The sequence below is a fragment of the Anneissia japonica genome, unplaced genomic scaffold (genome assembly GCF_011630105.1).
Source record: "Anneissia japonica isolate Jap-2015-1 unplaced genomic scaffold, ASM1163010v1 scaffold287726_len2788222_cov184, whole genome shotgun sequence".
In the NCBI taxonomy this organism is placed as follows: Eukaryota; Metazoa; Echinodermata; class Crinoidea; order Comatulida; family Comatulidae; genus Anneissia; species Anneissia japonica.
The window spans coordinates 578,024-596,936 of NW_022705125.1; the positions used below are offsets into that span (position 1 = coordinate 578,024).

Consider the following 18,913-nt stretch of genomic DNA (forward strand, 5'->3'; position numbering starts at 1 on the left):
ACACGATGGCGTGTATTTCAATACTTGGAGTATGTATTATACTTTCTTATAGTACACCTTTGTTCAAATAGGGTTTTGAGAACAATCAATGGTTATAGGCTTGGAAGCTCCAATTTGCATGTTGATGTGAACGTAGTACAGATTCAATCATACAGTACTGCGTTCTCTGCAAACGTACCATCCTAGAATTCAGACTCAGCATTGTTGCATGCGCAGATAATTCTATTTGTCATCACTACGTCCTAGATCCTAACGTCGTTATGCAATTGAAAGCTCTTAACTGTTCAAAGTTCCGGTGAGATTACTTTGGTCGTCTCCTGAGGCAGATGATATTGCAATGATGACAAATTTGATGACTAGTCAATCACTGGCAAGGAGTACATCATGGTGCAACAAACTTAGTAATGAACATTCATGTCAAGGAAAAAAGAAATAAAAATTTGTTTAAAGGATTTAAGAAATTGCTACCAAATTCTTCATCATCGATTTCCTAGGAATGTATATGTTGAAAAACTGTCTTTTTTTGCATCGCACTGTGGAGAAGGCTGAAAACAAGCAAATATAACCATCATTTAATAACTTTATTATAAATTTTATTACATATTCTTCCTGTTCAATAAGCCACCTATTTAAAAATTAACAAACAAAAATAAATGACAAAGACTATAAAATATTTTTGATATACCATAGCGAGCCTAGAAGTAGCAAAGGCATTCAATAGGAAAAGTATCCCTAATAGGATGTGGTAATACTACCAAAAAGTATAGAATTACAAGAGGTACAACTGTTGAGGTTTCCTTAAAGCGGAATCTTATCTCAAAAAGCACTACCACAAACTAGAGGGCACCCTTCAAAAGAACATAAAAGGCATTTGTATCGAACGCATCCTGCATTTCAAATTTGTTCATGCTTACCTTGCATCCCAGTTTTTGTGCCATGCCTGTCACTTTATTCACAAACTGTGTGTATTGCTCTTCCGTTAATTCCAGCATAAACTTCGCAGTCTCAAGGACTAATGTTGCTCCATCGGCCATTACAATTTTCAATGATTCGTTAAGGTTATGGACCATGCTAAATATAATGGAATAAAATGGAGTAAAATGGTATTAATATACACCTTCATATGGTATATATAGTCAGGATATTGGGATTATCAATCATTTTAACATTAACAGTGCAATAAACATGTATATTAGTTATGAAACAGAAAATCAAATACTGTATGTTTAATTAGTTTTAAAGTTGATTTCAATAAAACTTTATTAATTTATTGCAAATTCAAAGTACATTTAAATTTTAAAAAAATGTATAAATATGATTAGAAGAGTATTCTTAGGAAGCATAAGCATTAAAATGGTAACAAAACTAAAACACAATTCCAGTAATTATAAACAAACATATTTAAATAATATCAACTAAACAAATCCTCACCTATTAGATAAATACACCAAGTTGAATAATTCTTTATATTTACTTTTCTTGTGAATCTCAGTTGTTGAGCCAAGTGGAAGAAAGTAAATTTTGACATTCTCCAATGCTATTCTCTCTGTGAAAATAAAATGGAAGTACGTAAGTAGGTATATAAATAAGTATATATATGAAGTAATGGTCTATCACTCTGATCAAATACATAAACTAATGGTTGGAACTAAAATTGAAAGCTCTATATCTCACATAGTGAATAAAAGTTAAAATATTTCATTAACTTAACACACCTGTTCCATTCTTGTTAGTATTTTCATTATCATTGACACCATTGTCTACTTTATCTTCACTTCCCTCATTCTCATCTTCTTCAGTTATTTCAGTTAAAGTAGCTGAGTCACTTTGTTCTTTGCCTTCCTTTCTTTCCTGTGGTACATAATTCTCCTTCTTTGAGAGCTCATGAAGTAGTGATAGTATGTTGAATTCTGAGATGTCTGCAGCAGTCTGAAAAGTATATTGATAATAATTTAATAATAATAATAATAATAATAATAATAATAATTTTAAAGACCTCCAAACAAAAAAATACCAAAAATATAAAAGCATTAATAATGCTAATTGAATGACAATTGATATTATAACTGATAATTGATAAATAAATATTTTTCTGTTTACATTTCGTTACTGGTACAAACCCTTGTATGTGTTCCATTAGCAGTTTTGAACAGTTCTTTGTTTTCACTCTCAATTCCATAAGCCAGGTAAGGACTGCACATAATATCACCCCAGTATCCACGTTGTTTAATGGCTACTCCTCCCTAGGATAAAATAAAAATAAATTAAATTGTCAGTCCACCAAAGACAGTAAAAGTTATTTAGTATAAGGTATGGAAAATGTAGCCAACTTCCAAAGGGAGGCAGATAATATTTTGTGAGCTGCAGCTAAATCCAATTGTTGGTTCACAGTTCAATCATAGAACAGGGGTCACAAGTTGGAAAAAGTCAATTCTGGGAGAGAACAGATGGAGGGCCTAGACCACTTCAGCCCCACCATAGTTTGGGCTGAGATGAGAAAATTTATGATTATGGCACCTCTGGATGGGCGGAAATGGCACTCTCAGACTTAGATTTTGAATATGATTTCCTTTTTTTCTCCATTTTTAAAAATAATTTTGGCAACGGAGGAAGAGGGAGGTGGATGGGCAGGCCAGCTTACTCCTGAATCTGCCACTGATCTGGTTAATGAGCTTTCTTAATACATACTCCAAGTATCGAAATGCACGCCATCGTGTCGGGATTCAATATTTCGACATTGATTATGTCATCATCAGGAAGCTTTTCTTAACACATTTAATTTTATTTTGTTGCACATTGGCACTGACTTCCGTGAGAGAATTGATAATATAGCAGCAAAAACATGCAAATATTATTAATTTGCAGGAGATGGGTTATTTTCCTGGAAATTCTTGCTTGCTTGCGGGAGTGCAGGAGGCCGTCCCAAATTTGTGGGGTGGGGCGCCTGAGCCGGCTGGGCTCCCCTTGAATCCGTCACTGAATACCTATATGGTTCAAATCCTATGAAGGCACATGGATATTTTTCATATTAAAAGTTCCATCCTGCACATCTGCACTTTCTTTATAGATGTATTTATTGTAAAATTACCTGTTTCAAAACCAAACCCGAGGCTAGAGTCTTATTAGATATTTCATAAGTACCATCTCTAGCTTCAAAGGCAACACCTGTGTCTCTCCACACACCATATTGTTTAGAGTTGATGACGGATGCTCCTCTTTCCCGAAGCTTCATGTTATAATCCCAATCAAAACAATTATGTCTTGAGTCATAGCGTTGCTCCATGTGTTTGCGAACTCTATTATCCCTATAAGAGACAGAATTACCATTTCATTATTAGGATTGATTTGTTCGTAAAGACATTACAAATCATTAGCCTACATTCTAAATTGAATTAAATATTCATTATCATCTGCTCGCTTATGTGTTTACAACCTTAATGATCTAAGGATTACACATCTTTCAGCTGTCTTCCTTTTGCTTTTAAAGTCAACTTCATGATTTGCCTCTATATACAGTAGTCTTTGGTTTGTTTGTGATGTTAAGTACTTTTATAACCAGAAAACAAACAAAAATGTATTAAAATATTATTATCATTATACTACTACTACTATTACTAATACCACTACCACTGTTATATAGTATTATGTTTTTTTTATGTGTATTTTTAAGTTTAGTTTTATATTCTATTTTATGAAAGCACTGTAACCCACATTTCATGTGAACCAAGCACAATGACAATAAATTGATATTGTATTTTGTTTTTACTTCATTAATTTTTTTTTTTTTAACTTCATTAATTTTTTTTTATGTTTATAATTCTCAACAGTTCTCATTGTGTCAACATAGAAAACTCCTATGTTCTGCTGTAAACATACTTTATAACAAGTATAGTTATTATTAGTATTCTCTTATTATCAACATTTAGAAGGTTAACAACTAATCGTACCAATATACTGAGATATCAAACACATTGTTGTCTGGATTCCTCCAGAACTTAAAAACTGCTTCCAGCTGATCCCTTTCCTTGAACTTCAAGGAAGACATATCCAGTTCTGGGAATGATGATGCAAGAAAGTCTGGATCCGTCACCATCCTAAAAATTAAATGAAAAAAATATGGAATATTAATACAAACTCTAACTTACGAAAAATTGAAACATATGTATGTATAATAATAATAAAATATCATGTGGGACTTGTTAGATACCCTGTTGGCAAATGTTTATGCCATTGCTGGGGATATTGAAAAAAAATTGGTGCTCCCAACCATGAAAATTATCTTGATAAAATGCCTTCACCCCAAAAAGTTATCTTTACACACTATTATAGCAAAAATTCTAAAAGTTCCTTTGATAAAGTGGCCAATGCACCCAGAACACCAGACCTCAAAATTAAGTCATTTTACGTCCGTCTCTGCAAAAATTGTAAAAATTCTGTGGCATTCTCAGATAATAACCCCATACTTCAGTTTGGGTGCTAGTTTGGTGCTTTTTTCTTTGCTTACTTATTTAGTCATTTTTTCATTGTCTCCTTTCCTATTGTCAAGTGCACAGAGACCTTGTTTATTTATGCTATATAAATTCATCTTATCATTACAGATAAAGAAAAACTTATTTTCATCATTTTCATTGGAAATGACATGGTGGAAAAAATGTTCCTCTCAAAGACATGATACAAATATTTTCTATTTTTAAATACAAGTTAAATTTTAATTTCAATAATTCTATAATTCGAGTGCCTATTTGCATTAAAGTGTCTGATTCCTCTAGAAATTAAAGAATCTCGATATTATTATTATTCATAATAAATATAAATAAATGGATAGAGAAATGGGATGTAAAAGTATAGATGCACTTAATATGAACAGTACAAGTTGATGTGTAAAGCCAAGTTTGCAATGTCAGGACCGCCAAGAGGGGGAACTGTAACAGGGGCAAGGGTTGGTGTGGGCCCCCAGTTACGAGGACAAAGCGCGAGAAAGATTGCACCAAAGGCCCAAAAAGTTTGTTGGGAGGGGACCCTGTTAGTCTGGAGGGACCCATTATTAGGGGACCCATGCCATTATTGAGGGCCCATGATAGAAATTATTTTTTTTTAAATAAAATATTAAAAAAATGCAATTTTAATGGCACCCCCCACAGTAAGCTTGGGCCCCGGGGATCTTTCCCCCTGCCCCCCCTCTCAGTGGCCCTCTTCAATGTGCCAATAACATACTTGATGAACAAATTGGCTTTTTCAATTATATAATCACTGGTCTGTTGTCGCACTAAGCTATTGCCGAACACTTCCAAAAATAGTTCCATCTTTTCTTGTAGTCCCATTCGGTTTGGTACTTCAGTCACAATGCTCAAGAGAAGCATTTGTCTAGCCAAGAGTTCCAAGCTGTTCTCAATTATGTAGAACTGAAGAGAGAAATTATAATTAATATTATCAATCACAATATATATATATTTTTTTTAATATATTTTTTTTAATTGTTTTATCTATCACATTAATTTTTGCTCACTTTCATTAAAAAAAAAATACACCATTGGTTGAAAATAAACAAAATGTAATTTTTTAAATGAAAAATGCATTGTTGATTTATGTACAATAATGTGACAATTACTTACATTAAGTTGTTTTTTGGTGTGGCGATAAGCTCTTGATATTGTCTTCAAGACGTGTCTGACATCACCAGCACCAACAAGCAGCATGTTGAGTTCCTCGGCTACAGAATCAGTAGTCCTATCCAGTTTCAAATCTTCAGATTGTGTGCATGTGTCTAAATTCAATTAAAATTAAAACCATTTAAATTGGATGCTAACCTAGCCTAGGGCCTATATATATATATCCGTACATCAAATATTGAAATAAGCAATCACTCAACATGCTCCATGATTTTCATTTCATTTCTTTTAGAAAAAAAAAGTTGATTTATTATGGATAAATAATAAGCCTAATAGTTGTATGTTAGGTCAGACACAGGGCTAGAATACGGGCAGAGTACCTGTTCTGCATCTGGGGCCGGGCCTGATCTAGCAATTGATAGGCTGGACTTACCCTAGCTAGGCCTAGTCATAATCATTCATATTATGTAAAATCGCAATTTAATCATATAGGCCTAGGGATATATGTATAATATAAGATCATTATCATATACCTTTCTCTTGAAAATCAATTGCAGGACTAAATCCCCACCATGTAATTGCTCCAAATGCATCTGTCATATTTATAATAGTAATAATCAGGTAGCCTAAATCAAATAAATTATGTGCCTTGACTAAAAATTCCTGACCCAAGAAAACAGCATAACGTAACAAGGCAACGGTGGTGAAACTGGCCTCTGCTTCCTTATCATAGGTAGACGCAATTGCGCGTCAATTTGACATGAACTACGCGTTATTTTATTATAAGTATGAATAGATGGCAAGTTGAAGTGAAACGCAATATGAGTCATGAACGACGCTTTGAAATACGCGCCGCAATTAAAAAGGAACAGGTCTCGCTTGTGTAAGACTCTTTCCTTTATTGTGATTTTGGATTTTGGGATGATTTGTATTGAATGAATTTAAAATGGAAGCTATAAAAATGTAAGTTTTGAAAAAAGTTTTGTTAGATTTTACAGGTCAAAAGTTAGAAAGAAATAAATGTTAAATTTCCTAGGCTTAATCATGGGGCCTAGCTAGGCTAGGCCTAGCTAGACCCGGGCTCGGCTGTCCTCCCTTGCCTATCTAGCTAGGGCATAGGCCCTAGGCCTAGCTAGTGTAGTCTAGGGCCTAGCCTAGGTCCTAGCCTAGGTAGGCCTTCCGGCCCACTTACACTGTCGTATTAGGTAGTGGCCAAGCTTCGGCCTACCATACATACATAGGGATAATTCACATGTTCCAGACAGAAAACTACTTATCAAAAATATAAAAAAAAAATTATCTTGGTTATCTAGGCCTATTGTTTAATACCAGTCTTACAATGAATTCATAATTTAATTTTGGTTGGATGTTGTTACTGTCCTAATGGAACCCATACATATCTAGAACAAACAATGACATCAATCAGGATTATATGATGGTGTAAGAGCCACTGCCTTTTTATTAGCCACTTGAGACAATTAATGCCATGTAAATTAAGATGATTGATTGAAATATATAATGAGTATGTGAAGCATGTCTTTGGTATTATTTTTCACTGTCGATATTTGTGTAAAATAATTTCATGTAATGTATGTTCTACATGCAACTCACCATAATAATACTGTTCAGTGCTGATCAAAATTGTAGTTTCTAATAATAAATGAATTATGACAATTTGCTTGATTATTTTTTCACTTCTTTAACAGCTCCCAAATCTTGAGTTCTAGTGGTTGAAACATTTGCAAACTATTGATGGATATGGCCTCTGCTATGGCCATTAATGAACTTAAGAACTGATACAATATTTCTGTTACATATTTTCAGCTTAGTAAGTGGTGATGTGGAGGGCAACTTTGATCAGTTATTCAAAAGAGTGGAAAAAGTAAATAAGAAAGCTGGTCCATTTGAGGTATGTAATCTTTGGTAGCAAAAATACATTAAAATATCTCCTGAAACTTTCCTTATTCACAGGAATTGTATGTGGAAGTAGATTGAAATGGGAAATAAACTTACCAAAACAGGTGTAAGACAAAATTGCAATCAAAACAAATTTCCAACCTCTTAAAAATGGCAATGAGCTAGATCAGGGGTGGGCATATAAATGGGCTTGAAGGCCAAAATAAATTTTTGATTAAATACTAATGGCCGCACCCAAACTTTGATTTTTCAGTGTGCATCTAAATCTTCATTGACTGTTTTTATACTATATACCACTTTATGATCATTTCTAATAATTACTATTCACAGATTATTGGTGTCAGGCTGTAAAGAAACATAAGTTTTTAATTTATATTCACGGGCCACAACAAAATCACTGTTGGGCTGCATGTGGCCCATGAGCCGCACTTTTTCCAACTGCAAACTAGAATGTCAATAACCATAATGTAAAGAAAATAACAATACCAAACATCAGTTAACTTTGTATTTGTTTTAGGAATTATTTTGCAATTTTTTATACATAAAAATAGCAAGAACAAAGACTAGATACTGCGAATAAAGAGTTTTTTCTACACTCGTTACCTCTCTGTCACAGCACAAGGCTATAAGATTGCCATTCTTCCACAAGATTTTGAATGAATTTATTGTGAAGCCAGTTCAATTTTTTTTTTTATGCATTTCAATAGTATTTAATAAATGTATTTAATCAAATACCTTTTAAGATTTTTTTAAATTTTTTTATATTTCCTAGATTATAATTTTGTTTGTAAGAATTTCACAATTTATCTTTTATCACTCAAAGATATACTAAAATATATATTTTTTTATATTTACCTTGTAGGCTCTTTTTTGTGTTGGTTCCTTTTTCAGCAGTTCTGAGAAATCTAAAACTGAATGGTTAAAATATGAAAACAAACAAGCCAAAGGTATGAAGTTTGGAACGGTTATGATTAATCTCTTATTTCACACATGATGATAAGAGTGATTCAAATGCATTTTGATTTACTAGTAGAGTTTACTGTTGTATTTTTTATATTTACATTCTTTGATTTTAGCATTTCAATATGTTTTGTTGTTTTTCATTACTTTCCATATTTCATTTGTACTTTTTGTATTTAAAATATTTGTTTATGTAGCTCCCTTGCCAACTTATGTGCTTGGTGCTAATAAACCAGAGGTCACAGGAATGTTCTCAAAGTCTTGCAATGGGTATGAAATGGCAGAGAATATAACATATCTAGGTGAGTAAGGTTCAATACTTATTAGAGTAGAGGAGCAGGAAATTTGGGAATGGTTCTCCAATCATCACATCACATGCAAACTGCTCCATTTCTTAAGTCATCAGTGTATATAGGACACTCAGATGTACTTCCTGTTTTTTAACTGTCAAAATTGTACAGTTACATTTTCATGCTGCTAATATTGTCATATTTCAAAACTGTTTCTGTTGCTTTTCATAAATCTAGATTCATCCAATCATAGATGACTACTAACCTTTATGACTGAATACCTCAGTACCCCAGGTTTAAGCACAGATACACAAATCATTAGGTGGTGTGGTTACTGTATACTGTATTTAGCAATTGTAATGTAGTGGGAGGGGCGAGTAGCTGAGCGGTAAGTAGGGATGCCATCAACTGCAGCCTTATGATTGCTGCTGGTTCAAGACCTTTACCACCAAGATTTTGGTTGGTAGAACAAAGCATTTCTTGGCTAAGGACTTAAAACCGTGTACTGTACACATTTAATGCTACAGTAATCACAGACCACGTCTGTACCCAATTCAGCACAATGATGCTTTACCTTCTACGGCACCACAAGCAACAACTGTTAGATTGGCACCATAGAAACGGAATGAATGATTGATTGATTCTATAATACATGCTTATATTTATGTTTTATTCAATTATCAGTCAATTGAGCAATTAATTTAGTCTGTTTTTAGTTTTAGTGATTACTTATAACTATCATTATTAGGTCGAAAGGGTGTAATGAACATGATGTCTGGTCTGCAGGTAGCCTACCTCAGTGGCATTGAACAGGAGAGTAGTGGGCCAAGTGAAGCACACAGCTTTGCAGAGCAAGATATCAATGAGCTAGCTATGCCCTTGGTTTCAAATTCATCCTTCAAAGGAGTCGATATTTTGATAACATCACAGTGGCCTCGAAATGTTGAAAAACACGCAGTTAAACCGGTAAGTCTGTAGGGTTAAGATTTCTCTACACTAGCATCAAGTTGTTTGAAGCAGTATCTGTGATTTGGCCATATATGGGCATGATGATTTCAAATCACACTCATTGGCGATTTCAGTCAGGAATTTGGTAGTATGGAAAGAGCTTTAATGACAGTTAACTCAAATATGTATTTCCTAATAGTACATAAGTATCAGTAGAGGTGGTTTGGCACAGTGGAAGTGGTGTAAATTCCTAACCTCGAGGTCGGGGTTTTAATCCTTCGTTGTGTGTTTCGCTTTGAGTCCTTGAGCAAGGCACTTTATCCACATTGCTTCAGTATACCCAGCTGTATCAATGGGTACCAGAAAATAGCCAGGAGTAACATGTGGGGGACCATCATCCAACCCTGGGGGAGCATCACACTCCCATTCACTTCACGCTACTACATAAATATCAGCTATTTTTTTTGTATTTTACCAGCTTAATTTTTTCTAAGCTCCTGTACGCTTCATGGTGTAACTCATTTCAGCCGAGTCAACATTAATATGTGGCAAAGACAAGCCAAACCAGTCACTCGTCCCAAATCCTGTTTTAGAGATAATAGCCAAAACATGCTGGAATGTCAACATTTTTTAAATCTACTTTATTGCACTAAACTAACCTTTATATATATCATGCTAAGTTGTTATTTTCCCCGTTTTCAATGTTAAAACAAAATTTAACGATTTAGTGATGGTTTCTTCCCGAGAAATGCCCGAAATCATAACTTTGAAGGCTGAAAATATTGTTTATTAAACAGCTGTATTTTTAAACGCCTGTAACTTCATAACAAAATATCAGATTTAAATGATTCTTTTACCATTTTATAGCTCTCATTTTACTGTTCAATACTGTTTCAATAACTAAATATCGATTTTTGTGACAAGTGACTGGTTTGGCTTGTCTTTGCTACATATAATAATTGTAATAGACACTGCCCGATCTAGTTTGTATAAACTTATTTTAAATTCTATCATTCAGGAAGGACCAGGATCCGATAAATCTGGGTCAAGAAAACTTGCAGCACTCACTTTGTCACTGCAACCAAGGTATCACTTTGCAGGCCTAGAGGATGTCTACTATGAAAGGGCACCTTACAGAAATCACCAAGTTCTAAAAGATAAACAACGTCATGTAACAAGATTTATCAGCTTAGCCAGTGTTGCAAACATAGCGAAGAAAAAGGTGGAGTGAAATAATAATATGATAAGGCCAAAAAAAAGTTTTGTCACCCAAGCACAGTTCCAATTGAAAATCAGGGTCGGTTGGTTGGTTTGTCTGAATTTAATAAATTTTTTTTAGTACTATAGGATTAATTAGTAATCTCTGCAAAGATATATTCTGTATGAAATAGATTGAACCGTGTAGTACACAGATGGGCAAAGTGTGGCTCGCAGACCATATGCAGCCTGCAAAATTATAATGAAAATCGATGTGTGAGATTTGCTGACTATCTTTGGCAAGAAAAGTTGTGTTTTTTAAGGCCCGACACTGATCATCTGTTAAAAAGAGTATTAAAACTGAGCATAAATTGGTATAAAAACAGTGCATGGAGGTTTTTGGAAGCCCTTTGTGTTGAATAAAAAGTCACTTTATCCCGCTGACACATATTTATGCCCATTTCTGATGTACATACAGAACAAATAAACAGAATTTGAACCCAGCTTATTTACAGTAAATTATCTTGTTTCTTATAGTATTTATATGCTTTCAACATAGTTCCAATGAGCAAACTCACACATGCAGAGCTTGTAGTTCAACCACCAGACGTGACGGAATGCCCGTTCCAAAATATTTCTACAGAAAGACGGAAAGAGCCACAGGTGAGAAACGTTTTCATTGACTTGAGCAAACTAATTAATCTGCTCAAAGCATGCCAGAGCCAAATTTATAATTCTCTGATTTTTTGGAATTGGGAACCACTGTATAGTTAGGTTCACACTAGAGCCTTAATATCAAGATCGGGAATTGTCAGCACAATTGTGAGAACGCCCGATCAATTAGCTCTAACCATTTCCATGAAATAGATACTCTATTGGTTAGTTAGCACTATCGGTAAGCAAGTAGACCTCATTTCTATCATGAACCAATCAGACGTACGCATTTCCAATTTCCTGTAAGCCAGTGATCCCACCGCCATCTTCTTAATACCTGATTCAGGGATTTTCTTGTACGAACGCACAGGAGGTGAAATACTAATAAATAAATAAATTAATAATAATATGCGGCAAGTCTACTTCTTGTATGTCTATTTTTATAATGTAGAAATGTCTGTTTTTCTTGCAGGAGGCAGATATGTCAAATCAGTACTTTTTTTCAACGGATCAACCTCAGGCAAGCCAAAAGCGACAGAGAGATCATCAAGGTGGATCAGGGTCAAGAAAGCCTAGGAAACATCGTAAGAAAACATTTTAATGTTAAATGATAACAATGAAACTATAATAGTTCAAATGAATATAAAGAAAATAATGTACGGATAACTAATGTTAATAATAACAATATTGCTCCATTTACCCCCGGCCCTTGAATCTAAACACCTATGGAGCACATCCACAGCTCCTCTCCTTGGGGTGCACCATTCTATAAGCAGCTAACACTATTACTGTATTTAGAATGATCCCTCCCATGTACCAAATTATACTCCTAAATGGAAGGAAACAAACATACATAAGTCTCTGTCCAAGACACAACGAGTGACTTGTTCAGTAAATGTTTCAAACCATTACCACAAGGTTATGAGTCACAACTGCTGTACCAACCCCTTGTAAATCTATCTAGGACGAGTCAAATGGCCGAGCGGTTAGCAGGGGCGCCTCAAGCTGCGAGCCATAAATATCGGCGCTGGTTCGAATGACACGCTCGCCTATGGTTCTGGTGGTCTTCTCGGATAAGGACGATATACCGTAGACCTAGTGTATACAATGGCTCGTGTGCACTGTAAAGAAGCCAGCACATCCTTCATGATGATTAGGGGGATACCCCAGTGTACTGGAACAGACAGCCCCTGTGGTGGACAACAAGAGTTTCTGGTACCGGGTTACTGGGTAGTAGCACAGACACAAAGGGACCCTCAGGGGTGAAGAAAGTCATTGATGGAGTTCCTAGTCCACATATCAAGCGCTCTGAGCATCTTATGTTAGATGGATATGGTGGCGCTATATAAAACTACACTATTACTATTACTATTATCTAATATAGCAGCCTCAGACATAGGCGTCACAAATGCACATGTTCACATAGAATATGCTGTCATTTTGTGTGACCTTAGGATCAGTGGCGGCTCTAGGATATATTTTCTGGGGGGGCTAAGTTGTCCGACAGGGGGGACTTGAGCTCGTAGGCTCGAGCTGGAGGAAGGGGTTGAGAGGGAGTTCGCCCTCCCAAATGAGATTTTTTTAAAGAATATCAACCTCTGGATGGCCGAAAATGGCACTCTCAGACTGTGACAGACATGTGTTGGCTTGGTGTGGGCCTATTTTTATATGTTTTATGGTCTGACTGCCTGACGAGCTCTGTCCGGCGGGGGGGCTTGACCTGTACAGTGGTGGGACTTAAGCCCCCCGCTGGCGCCACCACTACTTAGGATCTGTATCCAAGTGGTGAAACTTTGCAGAAGATCTATTATACTGATAACTGATAATAATTATGATTATTTCTTTCTTGACATTAACAGCAAAACCCAGTGGTCCTTGTTGGTTCTGTCTCGGAAGCCCAGAAGTCGAGAAACATTTAGTAGTGAGTGTTGGAATAACAGTAAGTTTAAGACAACCTATATCTACTTCAGGAAGAATTGATCAACACAATCTGCACCCTCATTTGTGTTGCATGGGCTGGGGAGTATTCTAGCCGCTGTGTGATTTAGCATTACCAGTTTCATTCCAAAAAAAGGATATTAACCTTTTTAGGCTGGTGGCCAGTTCCAATCTGTTGAGACCAGCAGCGGGCCAACATAAATTGTGTACTGCCAATATCAGCCCCACCCATTCTCTTTTATAGTTGTAAGTCTTCCTAATAGGCCTATTATTAGCCTTGTTTTTTTTATGTAAAAATGAGGGAATGCAGTAGTATGGGACAGGGTGGGGGATAAAAAAACTAGTTTTCTTACTCTATCACTATAAATTTTCTGAGCACAAAAAGTTCACTCATGCAGGCCTGCTAAGTAGTTAAACACAGTCACAGCAACAAAAATTCCCCAGCAGGTTGTCTGATACCACCCAAAATGGCTCAGAATCCCACTGAATCCTTTGTCCCCCCTGCAGTCTCCCCCTCCTCATGTCAATACTCTAGCCACTAGATACAGTGAGCAACACTCAGAAAAAAACCAGACTTTCGTTGTAATGCCAGAGTAGGTGGTAAAGTCTCTATTAACAGAAAAAAAATTTGTAAGTACTGAAAATCGGCCGGAAAAAAAGCTTTGGAGGGCCGGAGTTGGCCTGCGGGCTGGGGGTTTAATACCAGGGCATTATACTCCCAGGTGAAGAGAGGCAAATGTAGATAGTGTGTGTCTTGCCACAAGATACAAACAATGTGACCTGCGTTATTTTCTCATGCCCTCTTAGTCAAAAGCCTAAATAATACAATCATTAGATAATAACAATAATAGTCATTCCTGGTAATAATACTGTAGCACACAGTATAAATTAGCTGAAAAATTATTCAATTTGTTTTCTAGAAAATTCATCACCGTTATGTTTGTTTCACTTTGTTTGCAGACATATCTTGCTCTTGCAAAAGGGGGCCTTGTTCCTGATCATGTGATGATCTTACCTATAGGTCATTTCCAGTCACAAGTTGACCTTCCACAGGTAAATGAGTCACATTTTCTTACCGTTTGCTTTCTAAATATGCACTAGCAGAGCAGCATATGGTGGTAACCACTCACTGTGCACTGAACCATGGAGATTTCTGTGATGTGGTTCGACTCCAAGCTGCAGTCTTTATAAACACAGGTTATATTTCAGAAGAGATGTTTAAGCTTGTAGGTCTGTGTACAAAAAATTGCCCATTTGCACTTTAAAGAATTCTGTACACTCTTCTAACTATTGTAGGAGCTGTCTCCCGGTGTATTGCCCATTTCGTCATCAATGGTGATTCTGCCCGCATTATTTTTTTTTCCCATACAGTTAAGGCACAAATTATAGAGGGTGCTATTTCAGGTTATTTAGGTGAACTGATAACATGAATATGCATGTTTGACTGCCCCCTCGTGAGTTGCAAAAGCAGTGTTCGCAGCCTGTGAGACATGAAAGCTACGGCGTAACAGTAGTAGGGTAGGCCAAAATCTCTTGGTAGTCGGTCGAGACAGTGTAGTCGACTCAGTGAAAATTAACAGACTATTAGTATTGTAATTAAAGTATAAAATGCAGCTTTGAATCTGGTCGGTTATTTGAGTAGTAGTGTTAAAAGTATAGCATATTTACTAACTGCTATGTAGTACTACTGACCCTGAAGGATATAAAAACTTTCAAGAAATGCTCGGACACAGGTATTAAGACAATTCTATGTATTGTTTTAATGTTGATTTCTCACAAACATTTCATTCATATTCAATATGAATAAAGTAATAGGCATAGATTTATATAGCAAGCAGATATATTTAAATATTAATTTTACCAAATCCGACCAAATTATTTACGCATGCTATGACCGTTTATTACAGGCTGTCTACCAAATTGAAAAAACATGAATAGCTTATTTAAAACGATTAAAATCAGATGAAAGTAAAAAATAACTTTTACTGACTTACAGTCGGTTCTACAAAAATCCTTAAATGTTACCAGCCAATGAATCATGCAAAAGAATACAGAAAATAAGCTCTCAGTCTGTAAATTTGATACAGATTTGAATGGGATCTTTCTTTTTCTCATTACAATTATTAATTGTAAAATTGTAAGCTAACAACTGTGTGCGAAGTACTCGTAGTTTGTCTCTGAGCATTTCTCAACGTTTATCCTTCAGAATCAGTACTACTACAGGGGGCATACAATTGCTACAAGACATATCATATCTAAGCTTATATGCTTACACTGTAGACCTAGTGAAATAGCCAGTTCAATATTACTGTGCTTTTTTATATTTCAAAGACCCTGCTGTCTAAAGGGGCCCAGTTTAATATTTTAGATAATCGGGTCAGATTCTAGATGGGAGGAGGTACAATCTTGCCTGTATCCATTTATTAAAGCCACTGTTATTGGTGTTTATGTTATAATGCTATTTTCTCAGGATGTGTCCGATGAGATAAGCAAGTATAAGAAAGCTTTATCCAAGTACTTCAGATCAAGGAATAAATCATATGTAATATTTGAAAGGAACTTTAAGTCACAACATCTACAGTTACAGGTAAATATAATCATAAGTTACCATGCTAGTTACCTCCCTTCTACATCCACTGTTGTGATAAAAAACAACTTCACTATGAATGTGAAATTTGTTTAGATCATTATAGAGCGAGAAGTGACAAAAGTTCAACTTCCTTCCTGCACTAATACCATGCAATTTAAAGCTACGTTCACATTAAGCCCGGATCCGGTCCAGACTCCTGACAAAAAATCGTGAGTTGCTGCGTTTTTTGAACACTGCGTTCGCATCGTGTTCAGGTTAAGTACGTATGCGTTCGATTGGTTCAAACCAACCAAGCTTGTTGCTGATTGGTCCAAGAAAAAAAAACGTATGATTTCAGGATACAAATGACTCTCAGATCCACTGCCACATTTTTCACGATTTTTTCTCCGGACTCTGGGCCGGAACCGGGCTTGATGTGACCGTAGCTTATGGCAAGTCCTTTGATCAAGTTTATAGACAACAATACATACCTAGGAGAATTTACATTGGGATGGGATGCTGATGGTGAAGGGTGCGACTGGGGAGCATGTAGCTTAATTTGGGGTGCTCAATATTAAGTAAGGGAAATTAATTTGAAGTGATTTTTAACTACTTGATGTAATTTTTAGTGAAGGCACCTTGGGGTGGGGGATGGATAGTGCAAGCTTTTTTTCTGGGTGGGGAGGTGGGGCTTCTTTCTGTGGAAGAAACTTTATGTATTTCATTATAATTTTTCTTTCAATTTTTCTATTAGGTGGTACCAATTGAAAATCAAGATGACATAGACATCAAGGACATCAAGGAAGCTCTGTTAGAATACAGCATGAAACAGGATATAGAAGTAAATGAAATCCCTGTACACAGTGATCTGAAACAGGTACGTAATCACTTGTTACCAACTGCTCAAGTCTCGATCCTCTTGTGTAAAACCAGGCTTAGATTTTACAAATCCTAAACCTTTATTTTCTCCTTCCTCATACTTTGCTATTTTTTCTGCTTTTTCAACCAGTAATTACAGTATTTCTATTGTATTCGTTTTCTGTTTATTAAATGTACAGATACATAAGTTGTATGTATTATATACAGCAAGTGTACAGCTGTTGACTAGATCTAATGATGATGTGCAGAACATGCAGTGCATAAAGGCCATGATGTATGATGGCCTGTATATGACTGGCATATTATGGTTATTAAATCTAACGTGTAGTTTTGATTTTATTGCTAATCTAGATAGTCTCATTGGGTGCTCCATATTTCTATGTTGAACTAGATGGTGGAGAGAAACTTCTTCATCGTATTAAAAAGTTCTTTCCATTGCAGTTTGGAAGGTTAGTATTGTACAGTATACTGAAATGTAAACCACAAAAATTGAGGTTTCATTTCCAAAGGTTTATGCCAGTATGTTGATATTGTATCTATGTACAGTATAAATGGTAATGATGATAGTAATGAGAGTAAAGATGATGAATAATAATTTGCATTTCTTTCAGTGACTAACAAATATTACAAACACCTCACTGTACATTTTGCTTGTGTCCATGGACAAAGCACTTTACCTACAGTTGTCTGTCTGTCTCTCTCTCTCTCTACCCAGGGGTATATTAAAGTGGGTAGCTGGTAGATTAAAACACCTAAAGGCATTTTTGGCATGATTTGCTATATGGCTGACATACAGTATTATAGTAAGATAGCAAGTGTATATAAACTGCCTTGCACATCTTTCTTTATTTGTGTGCCACATCTTGGCAGTGTGTGAATAACTTCATAAGACTAACATATTACATTGAGGCTCAGTTGCTACACAATACAAGTAGGATTAATAAGATATGGGGGTGGGGGGTTCCCTCAAAAATTAGATTGGGCCAAGCCACAGCAACCCCTGGTTACAGACCACCAGTAATATAATATACAGCAATCATAGAAATAATGTTTCATGATATATCCAAGATTTTAAATGTTTATTACATTGATTATCATTCTATTTTGTCCTTCAGAGAGGCTCTTGCATGCCCTGCCCTACTCAACATGCCAGACAGGGCAAACTGGAAATCATGCTCCATATCTAAGGAAGAAGAGTCAGAACATGCAGCCTTATTTAGGAAACAATTTAAAGAATATGATTTTAATTTGTAGATCATTAACCCAGTAAGTTTTATAGCATCACAAATAAAATAAATCTGTATTTTATTTATTATAAATTGTAAATAATAACGTATCCTGGTCTAATGACAACAAAACTTCAGTTCCAATCTCTGTACTGAATATACCCACAGAATCTAGAGTTCTTTAAAGGAACCCGGCTGTTTTAATCCTTTATATAGATATTCTGTCTGTGTTCAACTATTGAACTTTTGTTAATTTTTTTAATAAAAAAAAATGTTTGAATTGCTCACTTTGTAGTTTCTTTCAATTTAGAAAAAAAAATCTCACTAATCCACAGATGCATAACTATCATTCCTGTATTCCTTGCATAGATTTATGTCAAAGAGTAAATAATGGCAAGGTTACATAAATAGCAGAAAATAGTTTGCATTAAATTTGATGGAATGTCCGCCCTCTCTAGAATGGAGGAAAATTATTTCGTGGAGTGGAGAAATTAATGAAAACAAACGAACCAGAGTTATCCAACCAAGCAAAGATATAGCGCCGCCGTGCGGATGGAGGAAAATTGCTCTCTTGGATGCCCTCATGGGGCATTTCACTATATCGCAAACTGCTCTATCTTTTGCTATTTATAATCTTTGATAATGGCAAGAGGTCCGACTCCTGATTTTGCTTCCACCAAGGAGGTATTATATAATACCTCCATGCTTGCACGCAATAAAAAACAC

General features: G+C 35.6%; 2 protein-coding genes across 2 annotated transcripts; one reads left to right on the forward strand and one right to left on the reverse strand.

The window, feature by feature from the left end:
- Positions 1-6: 6 nt before the first annotated feature.
- Positions 7-6,335, reverse strand: LOC117105358 (dynein assembly factor 3, axonemal-like). The gene is made up of 10 exons (XM_033246483.1): positions 6,143-6,335; positions 5,613-5,764; positions 5,215-5,402; positions 3,948-4,094; positions 3,089-3,305; positions 2,121-2,243; positions 1,716-1,929; positions 1,432-1,546; positions 915-1,071; positions 7-545 (listed from the first exon to the last, which is right to left on the reverse strand). Exons 1-10 carry the CDS (start codon positions 6,207-6,209, stop codon positions 480-482), a joined length of 1,446 nt encoding a protein of 481 aa, XP_033102374.1. The 5' UTR covers positions 6,210-6,335; the 3' UTR covers positions 7-479.
- An 80-nt stretch (positions 6,336-6,415) lies between these two features.
- On the forward strand, positions 6,416-18,474 carry LOC117105357 (CWF19-like protein 1). Its single transcript, XM_033246482.1, has 14 exons — positions 6,416-6,572; positions 7,434-7,518; positions 8,389-8,473; positions 8,684-8,788; positions 9,525-9,742; positions 10,743-10,946; positions 11,459-11,584; positions 12,048-12,159; positions 13,435-13,514; positions 14,474-14,566; positions 15,984-16,100; positions 16,837-16,959; positions 17,313-17,410; positions 18,077-18,474. The coding sequence occupies exons 1-14, from the start codon at positions 6,556-6,558 to the stop codon at positions 18,213-18,215; spliced, it is 1,602 nt and encodes a 533-aa protein (XP_033102373.1). The 5' UTR covers positions 6,416-6,555; the 3' UTR covers positions 18,216-18,474.
- The last annotated feature ends 439 nt before the right edge of the window (positions 18,475-18,913 follow it).